This window comes from Acartia tonsa, chromosome 7 (assembly GCF_053477335.1).
Source record: "Acartia tonsa isolate MP-2025a chromosome 7, ASM5347733v1, whole genome shotgun sequence".
Lineage (NCBI taxonomy): Eukaryota > Metazoa > Arthropoda > Copepoda > Calanoida > Acartiidae > Acartia > Acartia tonsa.
Genome location: NC_137266.1, coordinates 20,498,306 through 20,517,572, shown reverse-complemented (window position 1 = coordinate 20,517,572; position 19,267 = coordinate 20,498,306). Strand labels below are relative to the sequence as shown.

The following is a 19,267-nucleotide window of genomic DNA, read 5'->3' as shown; positions in this document are numbered from 1 at the left end:
AGTTTTTGGTAATATTTTCGCTTTTCTAGGCTCGACTTTGTTTGTCTCGCGTCTATTTACAATTTATTTGGATAAAATTCAAGCTTTGTACCTTTACAATATTTAGAAAACATTTTTCTTTATCAAAACATTCTCAAAATCAGCTCGAATTTAGCCCAAATTGAACAAAACTTGGCTGTATATAAAATTGTTTGTAGATGCTACTTATAATTTCCATTACGTCAGATCTGACATAGTAAAACTTAATTTTGCTAATTAGGGAAGCTTTCAAAGACGCCTAAGGGGGTGGCGTGAAGTGGTGTTTACCCATCTCAAACTTTAAATCCACTCATTTTAATCCTGTAAAATAAAAAAAAATACATTAGATTACCCCCCTCAAAACTTGAAACCCTTCGTTTTACCCTTCTCAAAAAAGCTTTGACGTCATTGAAAGCTTGTATTCGATTTAAGCATATTTCAAGTTTTTTTCACATTTTTTATGAAATACCATGAGAATAATTGTATAAAACCACGTTTTATACAGGCTATTATGGTATATAAATTATATATTTTAATTATGCTAGAAAGTTCCTTCGCATTACTTTCTTCTTTCTTAAACGTTTGTAATTTTCTATTACAAAATACAAAGCTTGAGCAATATAAAAAGTGCTCATTATTTTGATAAGTCCAACACCCAAGAAAATAGCCTAAAACCAGTAGACATATTCCCTGAAAAGAAGGGCACTATTGGTAACCAGTCATAAACAGTCTAAAGATTCATACGGTCGGACGGACAGATAGACAGACGTAGAAACATCGTTATACTTTGTATTATCGACTAGCTGCTTTGACCCTAGCATCTAGGGGCTCTATGATCAAAGAGATAAGAAGTAGAAAGCAAAAAAACTTAAGCCTGACAATGAAATAGCCTAAAACCACCTCAGGACCTATGTGAAGCTTCCCCAAGGCGAATTTAATCAGTTCAGTAGTTGGAATCTAAAGCTTCAGGATAAGATAAAAAAAATTATTACAAAGATCAAAATTGTCTACATTAAAGTTTTTAAACGCAAAGCTTTTCTATTATTAGGGTCGGTCCGTACGTCTGTCCGTTTGTAACAAATAGATTTTTTCGTTAATTTAGGCATGTTAGAATTGTCCTATCGATTCCAAATTTTGCATGGTGATTCCTGTATTTAGGCAGTTTTTCAGCAAATTTACTTACAATTTTGTTTCGATTTTGATAAAATATTCTGATTATTCAGTTCTGACACTCTACATGTGTTAATGTTTGTTTGCCATACCATTTCAGAAGCTTTTATGAAGATAGTTGTGTTGTTATAGCTCTATAGATGCTGGAATTATTAGGTATACCTATTTTCAAATAAGAAAAGCCTATATCTATCTATTAGGTTAACTTTTAATTGTAGATAGATTTTTTTAAAGTAACCCCTCTAGGATAGACGGACAAATAGACAAAGCAATATATAGCTTCCCTACTAAAATAAAACATTATTTATGCATTATATAGTTTTTATACATCAAAAATGTTATTACTTCGCTACTACTATATAATTATTCTGTTTATTCATGCAAGCCTTAAAATTCTTTACTGAATTGAAGCCATTATGATATTGGTTATAATGTTGTTTGTGGAAGGAAAACAAAATACAATGGGTCCCCTCACATAGGCTTACTGCACCTACATTTTCAAGGTTTCTGATTGGGGTAGTACAATTAAAGAAGCAATTGGGGGGGGGGGGATATTGAAAAGGGGGAGGGGGGAAGGGGTGCTTTGTTTTTAATGATTGAAAAACTTTTTTAATGCTTGAAAAAAACTTTTTTTAGTTATATCAATACAGAAAATTAGATCAAAGATGTGGTCATAAAATAAGAATTGAAAAACTAAATTTTCCAAATCTTGTTATATATCTAAACTTCGACATGTTACTTTGCAGTCAACCTTGATAGTTACCAAGCGCAAGGTTGGTGCAAGTATTAGTCAACCTTTATCCATAGTCTTGCTAGTTACCAAAAGCAAGTATTAGTCAACCTTTATCCATAGTCTTGATAGTTACCAAGCGCAAGGAAGGTGCAAGTATTAGTCAACCTTTATCTATAGTCTTGATGGTTACCAAGCGCAAAGAAGGTGCAAGTATTAGTCAACCTTTATCTATAACCTTGATAGTAACCAAGCGCAAGAAGGTGCAAGTATTAGTCAACCTTTATCCATAGTCTTGATAGTTACCAAGCGCAAGTATTAGTCAACCTTTATCCATAGTCTTGATAGTTACCAAGCGCAAGTATTAGTCAACCTTTATCTATAGTCTTGATAGTAACCAAGCGCAAGAAGGTGCAAGTATTAGTCAACCTTTATCCATAGTCTTGATAGTTACCAAGCGCAAGGCAGGTGCAAGTATTAGTCAACCTTTATCTATAGCCTTGATAGTTACCAAGCGCAAGGCAGGTGCAAGTATTAGTCAACCTTTATCTATAGCCTTGATAGTTACCAAGCGCAAGGCAGGTGCAAGTATTAGTCAACCTTTATCCATAGTCTTGATAGTTACCAAGCGCAAGGCAGGTGCAAGTATTAGTCAACCTTTATCCATAGTCTTGATAGTTACCAAGCGCAAGGCAGGTGCAAGTATTAGTCAACCTTTATCTATAGTCTTGATAGTTACCAAGCGCAAGGCAGGTGCAAGTATTAGTCAACCTTTATCCATAGTCTTGATAGTTACCAAGTGCAAGGAAGGTGCAAGTATTAGTCAACCTTTATCCATAGTCTTGATAGTTACCAAGTGCAAGTATTAGTCAACCTTTATCCATAGTCTTGATAGTTACCAAGCGCAAGGCAGGTGCAAGTATTAGGCCACAGCATGGGGTATACAAGGGCCTCATTTAATGGGGTTCAAACCTATCAACCAATTATTTAATATTTTAATAGCCAAGAATGATAAAACACATCATGTAAGTTTAAAAGCTTAAAATACCCTTGGACCTATAGGAAGCTTCCATTAATTTACGAACTCAACCGGTTCATTAGTTATTAAAATCTTAAGCTACAGCTACTACTTTAAAATAGGATATTTAGAGACTATTTTTGTTTTGATTCATGGTGTGAAAATTACAGAGTAAAAGGGGCTTGAAACTATAAAATATTCAACTGCTCGAAATAATGTTGTTTTTAGACTTAAATTCATTTTTAAAATACTACTACTACTTTTTGTGTTTGCTTAAATGAAGAAACACTACCATTCAAAGAGCAGATAGATTACAGATTTTTTATACTTTCTATCTAAGCATCAAAAGATTAAAACCAGATTTTAATTTTGATCTCATTTTGTTTCTATTATAGTGAAGTATAATTAGTAGATTTTTGTTTTTAAGATAAAATATAATTTTTTGGACTGATATAGGTTTTAAGCTTCTATTAATTTTTAAACTACTTATGCTATGTAGCTTTGTTTGATAAATTTAAGGTTTTATGCTTCTATTAATTTTTAAACTACTTATGCTTTGTAGCTTTTAGTTTGATAAAATTAAGGTTTTATGCTTCTATTCATTTTAAAACTACTTATGCTACGTAAGTAGCTTTTTATTGAAGAAAATTTAATTTTTAATTTTAGATGATTTAGAATATTATACTTATGGCCCTAGACGTCCAAGAGTGGGGGTTAAGGGGTGTTTACCCCCCCCCCCCCCCTTCAAAATTACATTAGATTACACCCCTCAAAGCTTTAAAACATCTCTTTTCTTTACCCATCCCAAAAAAAGATGCTTAGACGTCCCTACTTATGGCAATGTTATAACTTTCGTAGATTTTTTGTAAATTTTGTCTATGACTTTAATTATTTGAAATAAGAGAATGCATGTAAATTGAGACAAAAGGGTTGTGGAGGGGGGGGGAGGGTCTGTAAGTACATATGTATGTATGTTGTGTTGTTGTCTGTAATGATATTAGGTAGAGGGATAAACATATTGTCTTCAAATTTTCGGCCATTTCCTTAAGCATTACATAAACCAGCATTTTTGTACAAATGATTCTTAGGCTTCTATTCCTATGACATATGCATCATATGCATATCTAACCTACATTACTGTTCGTCTGTTTGTTGGTCATGCTTCAAAAGACTTAAATCATATTTTTTTCATGTCAATTCTATTTCTTTTCTTTGTTGTGATAACCGAAAATTCGCTCTTTAACTCACTTTGTCCGTTATTAATTCCATAATTTTGATTACTTCTCTACTTATAAATGTTGTCCTCCTTATTTTTGTAATTTATTGACTTAACTAAATCCTACATGCCTGAAAATTGATAGAAAGATATTGGGGTTAGATTATAAAACAGATTCATAATCATAATTTATAATGTATATGTACTTATCAAGAGGCAGACAAAATTCTTCCTGAAAAATAAATATTAGATAAAGCAAATTGAATCATAATTTTAGTTTAATATCAATCAAGCAGCAATAAGCTTACAATATAAAACATTGAATTGTAGAGAAGTAAGAATATGTATAAAGGAATCACCCGAAATCTAACTAGTTCCACGGCAAAGCTTCCCTAAAAACGATAGACAATTTTATGCAGTAGATTTAATAATTTTTCTGAACACACACACACTAGCAACTGGTTTCAATATCTGTACCTGGTTAAGACAAGGCAGGATGGAAGGGGTATATCAATGTAAGTTGTTCCCGTACCCAAAGTTTTATAAAGACGCCTTTTCATTTCTTGGCTAAAAAACTTTGAGGACTTTCATTAAGTCTTGATTTGGTTGGATAGAACAGGCAGTGTTCAAATTTCACATCTATGAGTCTACAGAGGGTAAATTTTTGGGGTTGTACTAAATTTATCGACCATTGTCTTGTCCCTTAAAGTCCCTGAATTCAGACAGACCATCAAATAATAATCTAGAAGATTTTCTACAATGAGAAGAAGACCCAGACAAAAATGATCAGCAATCCGTAAAAAATTTGTTTAAAGGCGCAACTGCTACATAAATATAGCTATGTCCGATAGTGATACTAACTGACGAACATATCTTACATGAAGATAAGCTTTACTCTAAAAATTATTATAATGTATAAACAACTATCAATCTAGGAAGTTCAGATAAAGGGTTACAAAGGTGAATGCAGGAGCGGTGACATAGATTATTGAAAACAAAAAATCATGGATACAATTTACCCCAATCATTATAATCAAAATACCCCTGGCGTAAATGGGAATTATTAGGGGAAAATTTTCCTGCTAATAGTTAGGGATCTTAAGGGATAAGACAATCAACAATAAATGGAATAAAATCCCCAATGATGATAAACAAAACTTCTCCTTTTGGAGATTGAAATTGTTGATTGAAAAATTAAAACACTGCTAGGTTTGAACCAACCAATCAAAATAAAATAATAGTATCCAAAGTTAAATAAGCAAAGTACCCACCATTTCTGTAAGGTTATAGTCTTTTCCAAGCTATGTCATACTAAAGATGATAAAACTGGAATGCATGGCTGATATTCTATATTATTTGTAGGGTCCATCCAAATACACTATTAGCTCCTGCAGTCAAATAGTTGGTTAATAATGTGATTTTTATTTAATATTGATAACCTTAGTTATTGAAATATATATATGGCCTGTACAAAGATGTTAGTTTGATAAAGTAGTCTTGGATTGAGATGGATCAATAGCTTTTAAAACTTTAATATTCGTGGAAAATTGTTATACATTATTTTTCAGTATGACTGAGAGAGAACTGGTTCTAATGCAGCTAATTTATTCGGTTTCGAAGCTATACTGGAAAAGATTTTAAGAATTATATTATCTCGCTCTGATTTTATACAATTTTTGGGCCGCGAGTGGTTTGGTTGTATTATTGAATACGATCTGATTTGTTTTCAAAAAGAGGTGTCCATCAATTCCGCATACTAACGAAACTACATATTGTCTTACATTTGCAATATAAAAGAAATGTATAAATATAGATGTATAATCCATACAACTACACGACCCAAGTGGTGGAGATTTTTTTCGTCTGCTAGCAAATTGCTTTCTGTTTTTTTGTAGCTGGCTGTGGCTGTGGCTGTTGCATAGCTTATGAACCCTCTATTCTTTTACTTTAATGTTTTAATTTGCAAATGCGACACAGCAGCTAAAATATAAAAGGGTGTTTTTGTTTAATGTTGAGTGCAAAGCAAAGTAGAAAAGGGGCAAGTTGTGCTGTGTTAATAATATGCGGTTCTGATAATCTGATATTTGTGAGGAAGTAAATGCACAATGTTTTCAGATCAATAAACAGGGAGGGACTTATAGTCTGAAGAAATATGAGTAAGGGCAAACAATAATACATTTAAAATGGAAGACTACGATACAAAGATAGTGAAACATCCTACTATATAAAGTAACTAGCAGCTTTGTCCCTAGGTATTTGTAGTGACAGAAAGGGGCTATAAAAATAGCCTAAAACTACCCAAAAACTTAAATCTGTAAATACAATGACCTAAAACCTCAAAAGACCTTTTTTAAAGCTTTAAAACAGAGAACCCAATCGGTTCAGAAGTCATTGAGATCTTAGGCTTCAGACAAAAAAAACCTTAATACTTAATATAATAGGATAAGCTTAATTTTGTATGAAGCTGATGGTATAAAAAAAAATATGTTCCTAGTAGGTTATACTTTTCAGGGAATCTTTACAAATATTTTAGGTGGTTTTAGGCTATCTTCTTAACCTCCTCAACCCTGCCCTAGTGGCTAAGGACGAAGTAACTAGTACTTATAGATATAGTTTGATACAATTAATAGGTATATCGAAGTAATTTTAATAGATCTAATACATACAACAAGAACATGTTTTCTTTAGAATGAGAGAATAGTTATTTCTCGCATCGTATTATAAACGGCTTTCCGCGGATATATGTAGAATGTACAATTATAAGATTAAAACTAGTTTTTTTAGCCCCGAGGTGCCGAAGGCACCGGCTTAAAAAACTGGTTTTAATTTTATGATTGTACATTTTTATATTCGTAGAAAGCTGGATATAATACGATGCTAGACATAGTTTTTTCGTATGGATGAGAACCGGTACCTATCCACCGGATTTGAATAAATACGAGAAAAGATTATTCTGTCATCCATTGAAATATCCCTGCGTTCTAATCAAAACTAATATTAAAAAGCCTCCTTCTACAAATGAAATTTGGAATAATTGTCCTTTGAATCTAAAACCATTGTTTTAGATAACGTTAAATTCAACCTTTAGCCCTTTCGGTATAATACCGCGAACTTGCGATTTGACTATGAACCCCCCCCCCCCCCTAGTCAACTTTTCATGAAACTTTCCTAATTCATACTTAACCTAACCTAATCTTTAAAAGTTGTGAATTTAATAAAAAAGATTTTTTTGTGGTCCAGTATCAGTTGCAAGGAAATTACTGCCCTTTCATATTTGGTTTTAAATAAATTGATAAATAAAACTAGGAAGAAAACATCCATTTAGAGCGGAGCTCTTAAATTTAAAACAATTTACTAAGATAAAAAGGACGGCAAAACGAACGGGCGGATATTGTGATACATGGAGAAGGTTCTTATCAGTCATGGGAATCTTCACATGGAATTTCAGACTTCTATCATTAAAAGTACCTGGAGAAAAACTCAAAACAGATGGACATACGGAAGAACAGACTTGCCTTTGAAAATATATGGGAGCAACGCTAATAAAAATCAATCAATATTCGATAACAATAACACAATCTTGATATAAAAGAGCCAGGATGTTTGTTTGTGTGTTTGTCGCTCTTTTCTGGAGGGAAGGGACATTGGACTGTAAAAAATACTGGTGCCCACAGTTTTGTAAACACGTTCTCTAATTCCTTGGCTTAAAAACTAAGGGACTTTAATTAAATCTTGGATGGTTTAGATAATCTATTCCACCAATGAATTTGTATTACAGTGGTAATTTTGTTTTTCATAATATAAAGAGTACAACAATTTATCGTCAGTTGTACCACGAAGGTCCAAATGTTAACCTGGATAATCATCATTTTAAGTTTGTTCTTTCAAATTCCGAAATCAGCTTTGAAACAAAGTGCAGATGGGGTATATGGCAAAATTAAGCTTTACTGTAACGGAGAAACACATCAGTTGAGCTGTTAGCGAGATCCTTCGCTACACAACATACAAACACAAAAATACAGACATCCTGTTATTTTTATAGGGAAATATTATTTTAATCATAATCTTTGATTTTTAGTTATACCAACCTTTCTAAATTTATCACATTAGTATCTTTAACCTTTTATGCATATTTTATAAATCTACATTATTTCTACTATTTATTATCACCTTAATATGATAATAAATAGCAACTCCACCCCTTTATAATTCCTTTGTTGTTTTACTAGCCACGCCCCTTTTATTGTTTAACCCCGCCCTTACTTGTCTACAAAAAAGATAGCATTTGTTTTCACCTTCCTCCTGTACCTTTCAGGGAAGAATGGATATGTTATTGGTCATAAAGTAGCTAAAAACCTGTCGTGACTAGTGTTAAAGTTTACATTGGTTTGACTGGCTTTTAAGGTTCATTCTAAACATTTTCTATAAATACATTTCAAATAAGCAAGGATGAAAACATCCATATGTAGCAAGGGATAAATGCGAATTGATAAAAATCTTGGAATGGTTATTTATCGAATCAAATATTTTTCTTTCTTTAAAATATTTACCCGTATTATAAAATGCTTTCCGCGGATATAAAAATGTACATTGATAAGATTAACACCAGTTTGTCAGCACCGAGATGCCGAAGGCATGGTCTAACAAAACTGGTTCTAATATTATCATTGAACAATTTTATAATCGTAGAAAACTTGATATTATACGATACATGATTTTTAAGTATGGCTTACAACCGGTTTTAATCCAGCGGATATTAATCGGTTTTAAGGCAATACTGGAAAATAACATTTCTCCCATATCATTAGGGTCTTACGGACTTACGGACGGACAGGCGAAGTTGAATATATAGTAGATACTAAATATATGCCAATTAGATTATCCCTTAATCCTTTATTCCTTCTTCAAAGATTTTTTTTCGGGGGGAGGGGGGCAAATCTTCCCAGGAAAACTTGCTAAAAATTCTCATCAACCTGTTTCAATTACCGAAGCTACTAAATAACCTTTTTGCACGTCAGTCCATCTCTCAGTCATTCTATCATTCTGTAACGTTATTGACAAAATTTGTACTTTTATGTGAAGATTTACATTACCCATGGACATTCATGTACAATTCACTTTGTACATCGGTCTGGCAGTCAGGCTTAAAAAAGCCTGTAGGGCAAAAATTATCTTCTCTGTTGATTTAAAAATAGATTTCGCTGGCATTTGCGCATTGATAAAACAATCTTCATGGACAGACGAACAGACAAGCACAGCAGGGATCTAAAGGGATAATACAATTGCCAATAAGTTGATGTATATCCACAATAATGATTCACAATATCACCCATTCTGTAGATAACAGTTAGTGGCTTAAACGTTTGGACACTCAACTTAATGAACCAACTAATTATAATTCAATAAAAGTCCCCGAAGTTGTCCAAATATCGAATAAGATAACGTTATAATGAAACTTTGAAGACTAGTGTGATAAACTGCCCATTGTCCCCTTTCTCCCTGCAAGCACAGGCCATTAAAGAATAGATTAGCTTTTCGAACATAGCTTTCTTTAACCCTTACAGATCGGGGGGGGGGTCATATTGACCCCCCCCTCTAGTTTTTTCAATGTCATTTTTTTTGTAGGTAAGATAGAGAGTCGTGACTTCATGACTTTTTAAGTTTAGTAATTATACGTCGGCAAGAGTTGATCTTATAAGGATATCTGGTCTGTGTCGGTCGTGGCGTCTGGTCAAAGTCGGTTAGGTGGCACCAAATTTAGAAAAAAATTCTAAATAAATCTTAATTTCTACATTATGACTTTTGTGTATAAAGTAGAAACCTAAATTTTTTTGGTAAATACTTAGATAAGATAAGATAAGATAAGATTTATTTTCCTCAAAGGTACAACATATTTTATTAGATATATATTATAAATTATGTTACTATGCTTGATTTGTTTGATTCATCTGGTTTGTTGTGTTTGGTGCAGGTTAGATAATAATATACATAATAACAATTATTAAGTACCTAGCATGGAATTGGCCGAACTTCATCTCCACCTAGTTACCAGGCCAGTTTAAATTGAATGGAGACAATATTTTACAATAAAAATTCCATGCAACATTGTACCAGATAGTTGGCATAACCCTTTAAGGGTTGTGGAGCCACTGGTGTACTTTGACGCTTGCCAAGCCGATACAATGTTATATGTGCAAATAAATAATAATCTTAACAATGAAACAATATCTTGCTGTGTATTTCAGACATCCTCCTACTATCAGTTGCAACTTCTCCAAGCGTGAATTCGGAACAATTAAGGAACCAAAACCTCCATAAGGAGTCGCTATTCCCGTTGAGATCCCTTTTCAGCTCCAAATAGACAGTTTCCTTTATATCAAATTATTTTCATTATAGAGTGGAGTTTTGTCCGGGTTTTAAGGACATCTCCACACCAATAATTACAGGATAACGGCAAATTTCGCGATAACACTTGGTCCAATCCAAAAAATCCAAAAAAAAACCAAAGAAAAGTCCAAAAAAGGACAAGAATACCCTAATAATAATCATATCGTGTACTTAAGTGAACAAGGTGTAATGGTTGGTTTCGATTCCTACGGAATCTGATTTTTATTTTTGAGAATGGATATAAAAAATCCTAAGAATAGGTCATATGCGATTCCTACGGAATCTGATTTTGGTATTTTGATAATGGGAGTGTGTCCCTAAATATGTATGGTTCGATTCCTCCGGAATCTGATTTTTGTGTTTTGAGAACTGGTCACAGCATGGCTGTGAATGGGGCAACAAAATGGGAGAGGAAGAGGGGGGGGGGGAGGGGGTTTTAAGGGAAGGCGAAAACGTATCATTAATCCATTGATTCCACCCCTTTTTGAAGGTAAAAGGGTGAAAGTGGGTCATGTTAAAAAAGACTGTGGCGTGCTATTGCGCGCGTAATTTGGTTATAGCTTTGCTTTAGTGAGGTTTAAATCTTACTATTGTTTAGACACGAAATGTTCGGAGAGGAAGAATACCAACAAATGTGGCAGCCGCTACGCAATAGATTGACAATAACATATGAACGACTTCTCAATATAGTTAATGGTGACAATGTCAGTGACGAAGTACGTCGTGAGGTAGCCCGTCTTCTATACCAACAGGGTTATTTAGAAACCGAGTTGGCCCTCACACTATACAACCCAAACAAGGACATGGAGTTTCATGAAGCTAAATTGGGTGAAATTGCTGAGCGGATAACTGCTCAAGAGGGGGCCTGTCTCCAGCTATAGTTCCAGAAGTTGGCCATTTCCGGTTTGAACCAGTTACGGTCAAGTTCTCTACGACTTTATATACAAGATATCCGCAAAAATATCCGCAAAAACACCCGCGGAAATGTCCACATGATGTTCACAAAAATCAACAAAAATCAACAATGAATCAACAGAAAAAAACTGCAAAAAGTTACTGATATGGCTATTGAAATATAAAATTGTTTTTGAAGAATAATACAGTTTAGTTTTATCCAAAAAAGTAAAAGTATTAAAATATCATAAATTATCATAAATTCATTGATTTGTTTAATAAATCCTAGATATCTTGCTATGAACTTTTATTTTTTATGAAGGATGTATAGAGTAATAGGATGTCTGTTAATATTTCGCTATGGATTAATTTTCATTAGCATAAAAAAAAGTGAAGTGAGAAACTGGTTAAAATAAGGGAGATGGGTCAGGGAATTCAACAGGTTAGGGGGAGGAGGGGGGGAAAAAACTAGAAGGGGAGTGGTGGGTGGTTTGTGCGCGGCCGTGACTTCCAGCTAGACAGACGGAGCGGCGCCTATCGTTTGGTATATACTGGGGGGGAGAAAAATAGGGGGAGGGGGGAAGAGTGGTTTTCCGGTAAAGCACGGCAGAATAAAGCAAAAGAATAAAGCAAAAGAGGGGGCGGGGGGGAGACAATTGGTTGTAAAGCATAGGGGGAATACGCGGGAAATCGGAAGTAGGGAAAGTTATTTATTAATTAATAAGTTAAATTAAGATTGAATAATGTATGGTATTAAGACACAAGGGGGGTATAAATATGGGGGTGGGTAGGGTCAAAGTTCAATTGTCTCAGAAATGTCAGATCAAGAAGAGGAAGTTGGACAAGGCCAAGGTGCTTTACCGGATGGGGCGCCGGAAGTTCCGGAGGAGGCTGGAGGAGAAGAAGATGTTCCCCTCCAAGACCAGGTGCAGGAGCTCATCGCCATGTTGAACTCAAGCGATGAAATCGATGATCCTGCACCCGTGCACGGCGTCCAGCAGCTGCTGAACCTCGCGGCAGTGCCTGATCTACTCCCATTTCCGGGGGTAGACAGGCGCTGTCTGGACCTCTGGTTTATGGTCAAGAGGAGGTTAATGGGCGTCGTGTACGAGGGCGACAGACTTATGTGGAGGAGATTCCGCCAAGATGCCATCGATGAGGAGATCCTCCGCATGATGTACTCCAACTATGGGTTAGTCGTGAGGCTAATTTCAGTAATGCCCACGTACGCCCGCTCCTTCCAGGCCAACATGGATTCCATCGCCACCATGGACCGCTTGGTCACCGTCCAGCAGGACCTTGTGGAGGAGCTCCTCCAACAGGAACCCGACGACGTCGATGACTCCAGCGACTACGACGAGTAGATGGCTATGCCCACTACATGAGCTTAACCAGTCCAGTCAGCGATAGTCATATATTAAACAAAATTTTCGATATCTAAATTTGAATAAATAAATATATTTTTGGTCAAAATTATGAAAAAACTTTGTTATTTTTTTATTAGATAAAATAGAGGTAGAGGTTGCGCGATTCGTTAGTTGCTTGATAAAAAATATATAATATAATAGAAGAAGTCAAAGTCAAAATATAAAATGTAAAATGAATAAAGTGGATAAGAAACAAACTATGCTAAAGCTACTCTATACATAGGTATGTATGTCGGTTCCTACGGAACCTACTCGTTGAGATTTGAGGTTAAAGAAATGCTGTTTTATTATTTTTTTGGTATAGAAATTAAGTGCTTACAAAAAGTCGAGGGCTAAAGATACGAATAGAAACTTAGTTAGAACAAAAAATTGTTAAATAGAGGAAGAGAAAAAATAAAGTATTTGCTTTTTTTTTAAGAAAGTAAGTAATAAGTAAGTAAAATATCTTTCTTGAGAATAATTTTATTATCAATCAGTTTAATTTCAAAAATAAAATATTTGCTTTTTTAAAATATTTGCTTTTTTAAAACTCAATCTTGTTTAGGTAATAAGTAAAACATTTTTTCTTAAAAATATTTTTATTATCAATTAGTTTAATTTCAAGTGGAAGGTTGTTGAATATAGTTGGGAAAGAGTTAAGAGGGGCGTGCAGGAGAAAGTTTCTATTGGTGCCCGGTTCGTAAGCAAAGTTGTTCCTGTTCCTAGTGCCATACGTATGTCTGTCTTGAACAAAATTCCAGGTGTTTTCGAAAATTTTGGGAAAATTGCCTAATTTATAGGCGTGCATAAATTTACAAACATTGAATTCAATTAACAGGTTAAATGGAAGTATGCCATTAGATTTAAAGAATTCAGCTGTGTGAGCTCTGCTAGGTAAATTTTCGATTATTCTAATGGCTTGCTTCTGCAACTTAATGATTGGTGCTAACAGATACATAGGACAGGCAGTGAACAGGAGACAACAATATTCGATATTCGACTTAATATAAGAAGAATAGAGTAGCTTTAAGTGTTTCTTGTCCAACAAATGACGCATTACTTTCATACTATAAATTATTTTAGAGACTTTGCTATAGACTTTTTCAAGATGATAAGAAAACTTCATTTTCTCGTCCAATTGAATTCCCAAGTGTTTGATACTACCCTCATTGGTACCGCTCACAAGATCCAACTTAGTGATTTTTGACTCATCATTTTCGTTATGATTATTCATGTTTACATAGACTTCAAAGTTGGTCTTAGCGGCGAGCTCAGCGGGGGTGAGTATCTCACGGGGGGAGGAAAAGACCATACATTTGGTCTTGCGGGGGTGAATAAGAAGTTTATTGGCATTGTACCATTGGGTCAGTCTGGGGACAAGCTCCTTTGCAAGGTTGATCAATTGTATAATATTCTGCTTTTCAATGAAGCCCACTGCGTCATCAGCAAAGAGATTGATTAGGATCTCTTCACTGCATGAAACAAGGTCATTGATAAAAATCAAAAAAAGAATTGGTCCCAGGACTGACCCCTGAAGTACGCCAATGATAATGAATTCAATTGTGGAGGAGAAAAGGCCCTTAAAATATACACGCTGTTTCCTATTTGCATAATAACTACGGAACCAATCAAGTGCAACCCCCCTTATCCCTGAATTCTCCAGTTTGCTAAAAAGGATGTCCCTATTTATCATGTCGAAACACTTCCTTATGTCCAAAAATATGGCCATACAGGAAGTGTCTCGACTGAGTGCTTGGGTGATCAATGTGCTTAAGTTCAATACATTGTGAAAGGTTGAGATTCCTTTCATGAAGCCAAACTGGCGGTTGCTAAAAAAAGACCGATCTTCCAAGAACTTAACCAGCGTTTCACAGACATATTTTTCAATGGGCTTGGAAAAGTTGTCAATGAGTGAAATTCCTCGATGATTATCTGCCTCGCTGAGTGAACCTGATTTGTGAAGGACAACTATTTTGGAAGTTTTCATTTTTTCAGGAAAAGTGCCATTTTGAAGTGATAAATTATAAACATGTGTTAAGGGAGTGGCAATGGTATCAGCACAGCGAGACAGAACATACATCGAGACATCATTTATGTCTGTGGAACGCTTAGGTTTAATACTACGAATGATATTAATAACCTTGAAGGGGTACAATGGCTCAAAGAAGAGGGAATCTTGACATGGGGGTGGTAAATATTCAAAGAAATTTTTGGGGGTGGAAGGAATTTCAGGCCTTAGGGAAGACCCAATCTGACTAAAATAACGATTAAATTCATTAGCTATTTCTTGGTCATTTTCAATTTTGTTTGGGCCTACTTGAAGGTATGTGCACTCAGGGGAAGATTTACTAAACCCAATGACTTCCTTTAGGGTTTTCCAGAGTTTTTTCCCATCCCCGTTTGCATCTCTTATTTGTTGTCTGTAATATTCAATCTTTGCTCTTCTCACTTGCCTATTGTAATTATTCCTATAGACATTGTAAATACTTTCATTTTCAATTGTTTTGTCTTTTAAAAAGTTGCTGTACAAAATATCTCTATGCAATCTACAACGCAATAAAAAGTCTGACATGAAAGGCTGCTGAGGCTGGGTACGTTTGTTTTTTCGTTTTTTTCTAACTGGACACTTTTCATTATAAAGTCTCAAAAAGGTTGAAATAAAGTTATCATAAGCAATGTTTGTGTTGTCTTGGTTTAAAACGTGATTCCAGTTAGTGTGGTAGAGTGCATAGTTTAAGGCATCAAAGTTTTCATCATTCAATTCTCTTTTTTCAAAGAAATCTGGAGGTTTGGGTTTATTTACTCTGTCTATTCGGAATGAATTAATAATTGGCAAGTGATCGGAGATTTTTGAAGTTAAGACAAAGGAAGACATTAGGTTTTGAATAAAGTTACCTACCCCGAATAAATCAAGAAGGGTTGCAGTGGTTCTAGTTACTCTAGTAGCTCTGGTAACGGTATTTATGATACCGTTAAAGGAAAAAGACTCAATAATTCTCATGGAGTTGCTATTTATATTATTTATTTTGAAAAGATCAAAATTGAAATCTCCTACAATGAAGTATGGTATGCTTAAAGCTGCTATTCTATCAATCAGGTCCAAAAAAAGTTCAAAAAATTCTTCTATTTCAGCACTACTCTGATTGGGTGGCCGATAACAGTTTAGTAAGCAAAACTTTAGTCCATTGTGGGAAATTTTTAAGCAAATAGATTCAAGAATATTTTCTTTAAATGAAAATTTATCAAATAGTTTATCTACTTTATAATATTTGCTTACTAGAATACCCACCCCTCCCCCCCTACTTTTTGTGCGGAGTTTAACATGCCAATCGTAATTATTAATTCCATAGCAATCCATATTTACATCCTTATTCAGCCATAATTCTTGAAAACACAGAACATTTAAGTGGATATCATGTTGTCTAAAGAAGTCTACAGTGGAGACAATATCATTGTATTTAGAATGTAATGACTGACAATTAATACTAAAAATATTGAGAAGGTTTTCATTGAATGTTTTCAGTTTCTGTACGATACCTTGTTCACTTGAAAAAACGCAATTTATTCCGAATTCGTTCTCAAAATCGTTAAAGTAGTCGCCGTAAATCGGATTCATAAGATTTAGACCAATGTTATCGTTTAAGTTACCGTAATCCTGGTTAATCTGATCATTAGGGAGGTTTGTCATAGCAGAGCTGGTCCAGGAGCACCGCAGGAGGAATCGTCTTAACATCAAGTATGGACATCTGAAACACAGTAGATATTAGTGGACAAATAAAAATAGGTAATATACAATATATTATCGTTAAAGCGAAAAAAATTACCATATTTACTATGGTTATTCCGATAGCGTTTAGTTTATGTGTGTGTTGGGGGTGGCAACACATTTCAAGCTAGTTTAGTTCCCCCTACTCATTTTCATACAAGTTCCAAGTATTTTATATGCTAATCAGCAGAAAAATAAGAAAAATAGATTGAAATTAATATGCTATGTTGGCGTTCTAACAAGTTGGGTAATATTTAATATTAATATTATAATAATATAGAGTTTACGTGGATATAAACATTAAGTTTTTCGAAATAAATCACTTTGTAAATGAATTTAAAAATGATGATAATAATTTTGTTAAGTACCTTTTTTTCCGACGTATAAGATACTTAACCTCATGATGTGATTACCGCCTTTGTAGCTTTGCTTTGCTTAGCTTTGTTGGCGGTGTCTCTAGCTTTGGCCCTCGTGGCCACAGGATCAGAAGGTGCTGAGTCAACGACAGGGGCAACAGGTACAGAAGGTGCTGAGTCAACGACAGGGGCAACAGGTACGGAAGGTGCTGAGTCAACGACAGGTGTAGATGCGGCAGATGCGGCAGACGTGGCGGCAAGTGCGGCGGTGTGTGTGGCGGTAGGTACGGCAATAGATGCCGCAGGTACGGCGACAGACACGGCGGCAAGTGCGGCAGACGTGGCGGCAGATGCGGCGGCGGTCACGGCGGCAGGTGCGGCGGTGAGCGCGGCGGCAGGTGCGGCAGTGAAATCAGCTGTAGCGGCGGCTGCGGATGCGACGGCGGCAGGTACTGACTGTGTGGGCTGTGCGGCTGGTGCAACGGCTGTATGTGCGGCGGTTGCGACGGTTGCGGCAGAGTCTATGGGAGGGAACACAGCTAGGTCCCCAAGAGCTGGGGCAGGGGCAGACGTTAAATTATGTTGAATCGTGCTGGAAGGGTGGGCTGTGATCGTACTAAACTGTCTTGGGAAGTCATCCTCTGTTAAGTCAGCCTGATTAGAGAAGAATGTTTTCCTTTCCTCAGGCGCTAGCTTGTTGAAACAAAGGATAGGCGGTGCCTCTGACAGAAAAAAATCCTCGCTTCCAGGTATGGGTTGGGCCATTTCCTTCAGGTCTTTGCCAAACGGGTTAAGGCAGCGTATCCAGCGGCTGCCGTTCTTGAGCTGAAATTGGACATGTTGGCCAGCGACTTTGGCCCTCGAAATCTGGTTTGTGGCATACACAAAGGTCATGGTCTTCCTGTTGAGGTCGGACATATCTTGCTTCGCCTGGACTAACCTATTGGGGAAGAACGGGACCGGTGACGCGTTGTTCCTGGGATTGAACCTCTTGATCTCGGCGTTGTAACGGTCAAGCACAGCCTTCTTATTGTTCATCCACGCGTCGAGGTAGGATCTAGACATAAAACGAAAAATAAAAACGGGGATCTGGCCCTTTGTATATGGGAGCATATGGGCACGCTCGACGATATCACAAAAATGTGAGGGAATATATTCTAATTCTCCACGTTTAAGAGCGGCTTCAAGGGTGGGCCTTATAATGTTTCTAAATATGATAAACTCTGTAATATTTTCACGGCTCCACGGCTGCTGAAAATTCACTATTCTACAACTCCAATCGCGGCACCTTTGCTCTCTTATCGAGTTTTGTAGAAGTTGAAATTTGACGAAATTTTCTCTCGACGATTCAATAGAGTTTAAATAGTCTTTTTGTTGTGTAATCGTGGTCCTAATCGCTTTTTGTTCACTTGCAACAGATTTAGCATCTACGAAATTTTCTATACCTTCGATAGATTGAATTTTAACATTTAAATCTGAGACTCTCAATTTAATATCGTTTATTTCGGTTTTATGACTGGCAAAAGTACTATGAATAAGCTCATCCCTTACCTTAGCTATATTCGCATCGTATTCTTTAAACTTAACATCCAAAGCAGCGTCCAAATTTGTTTTAAACTTTGACCAATATTCTGGGTTGTCACACGTACTACAGGCCATGATGAAGTGAAGATGGCGGAACCGAGGGTGCTGAGTGAGTGTGGGTCAGCTGACCAATGGTGGGACGCGAAAAAATGTTAGCCAATGGGAGAGCTTATTTGTCGGGAGTACTTTGCGCCGGTAAAAATGTTGCCAGACCGATAAATTATCATAAAATTATCAAAAAAAATTTGAGAGTGTTTTCACCAAAAATTGTTCATTAAGTTAAAGCGATTAGGTTACACATAAGTTAAAAAAAAACTTTTAATTCATTAATGTTTTATTTTCACTTTTTTTGTGTTAACAATTGACCGATACGTTAACACATACACATTGCCAGGCCTAAATACGAGGTGCCCTCTGGCTACAGTGTCTTCCCTTTCCTCCAACTGCGGAGTGACCACGGGCAGTGGGGAGAGGGGAACTAGTTGAGAGAGAGGGGGAAGGTAGAACTGAGCTTAACACATGGGGTAGGGCGGGGGAGAGCTTGCTAAATGCGTGTGCTCAGCCCGACTCTCTGAACTAAACAAACCTTGATCTAGGCATAAAGTCATTTTAAAATGATAAAGAATACTTTCATATTATCAATGCTAGTTGTAACAATGATAAAAGATTGCAGACTCTTGCCAATATATCTAAATATTCCTCTACACATAATAGTTTGTTCT

The 19,267-nt window shown here is 35.8% G+C and overlaps 1 protein-coding gene across 2 annotated transcripts; it reads right to left on the bottom strand.

Annotated features, from left to right (window-relative positions):
* Positions 1–16,461: 16,461 nt before the first annotated feature.
* Positions 16,462–18,716, bottom strand: LOC145325041 (uncharacterized). 2 transcript variants are annotated; one of them, XM_080167841.1, is made up of 3 exons: positions 18,513–18,716; positions 16,974–18,018; positions 16,462–16,585 (listed from the first exon to the last, which is right to left on the bottom strand). In XM_080167841.1, the coding sequence occupies exon 2, from the start codon at positions 17,997–17,999 to the stop codon at positions 17,004–17,006; it is 996 nt and encodes a 331-aa protein (XP_080023967.1). In that variant the 5' UTR covers positions 18,000–18,018; positions 18,513–18,716; the 3' UTR covers positions 16,462–16,585; positions 16,974–17,003. The 2 variants fall into 2 exon arrangements, with proteins under 2 accessions (XP_080023967.1, XP_080023966.1); XM_080167840.1 differs by having other exon boundaries at positions 16,462–18,018.
* Between the last annotated feature and the right edge of the window lie 551 nt (positions 18,717–19,267).

What these genes read in the sequence shown, in the direction of transcription:
- LOC145325041 (XM_080167840.1), bottom strand. Translation starts at nt 17,999, where the DNA reads ATGAACAATAAGAAGGCTGTGCTTGACCGTTACAACGCCGAGATCAAG.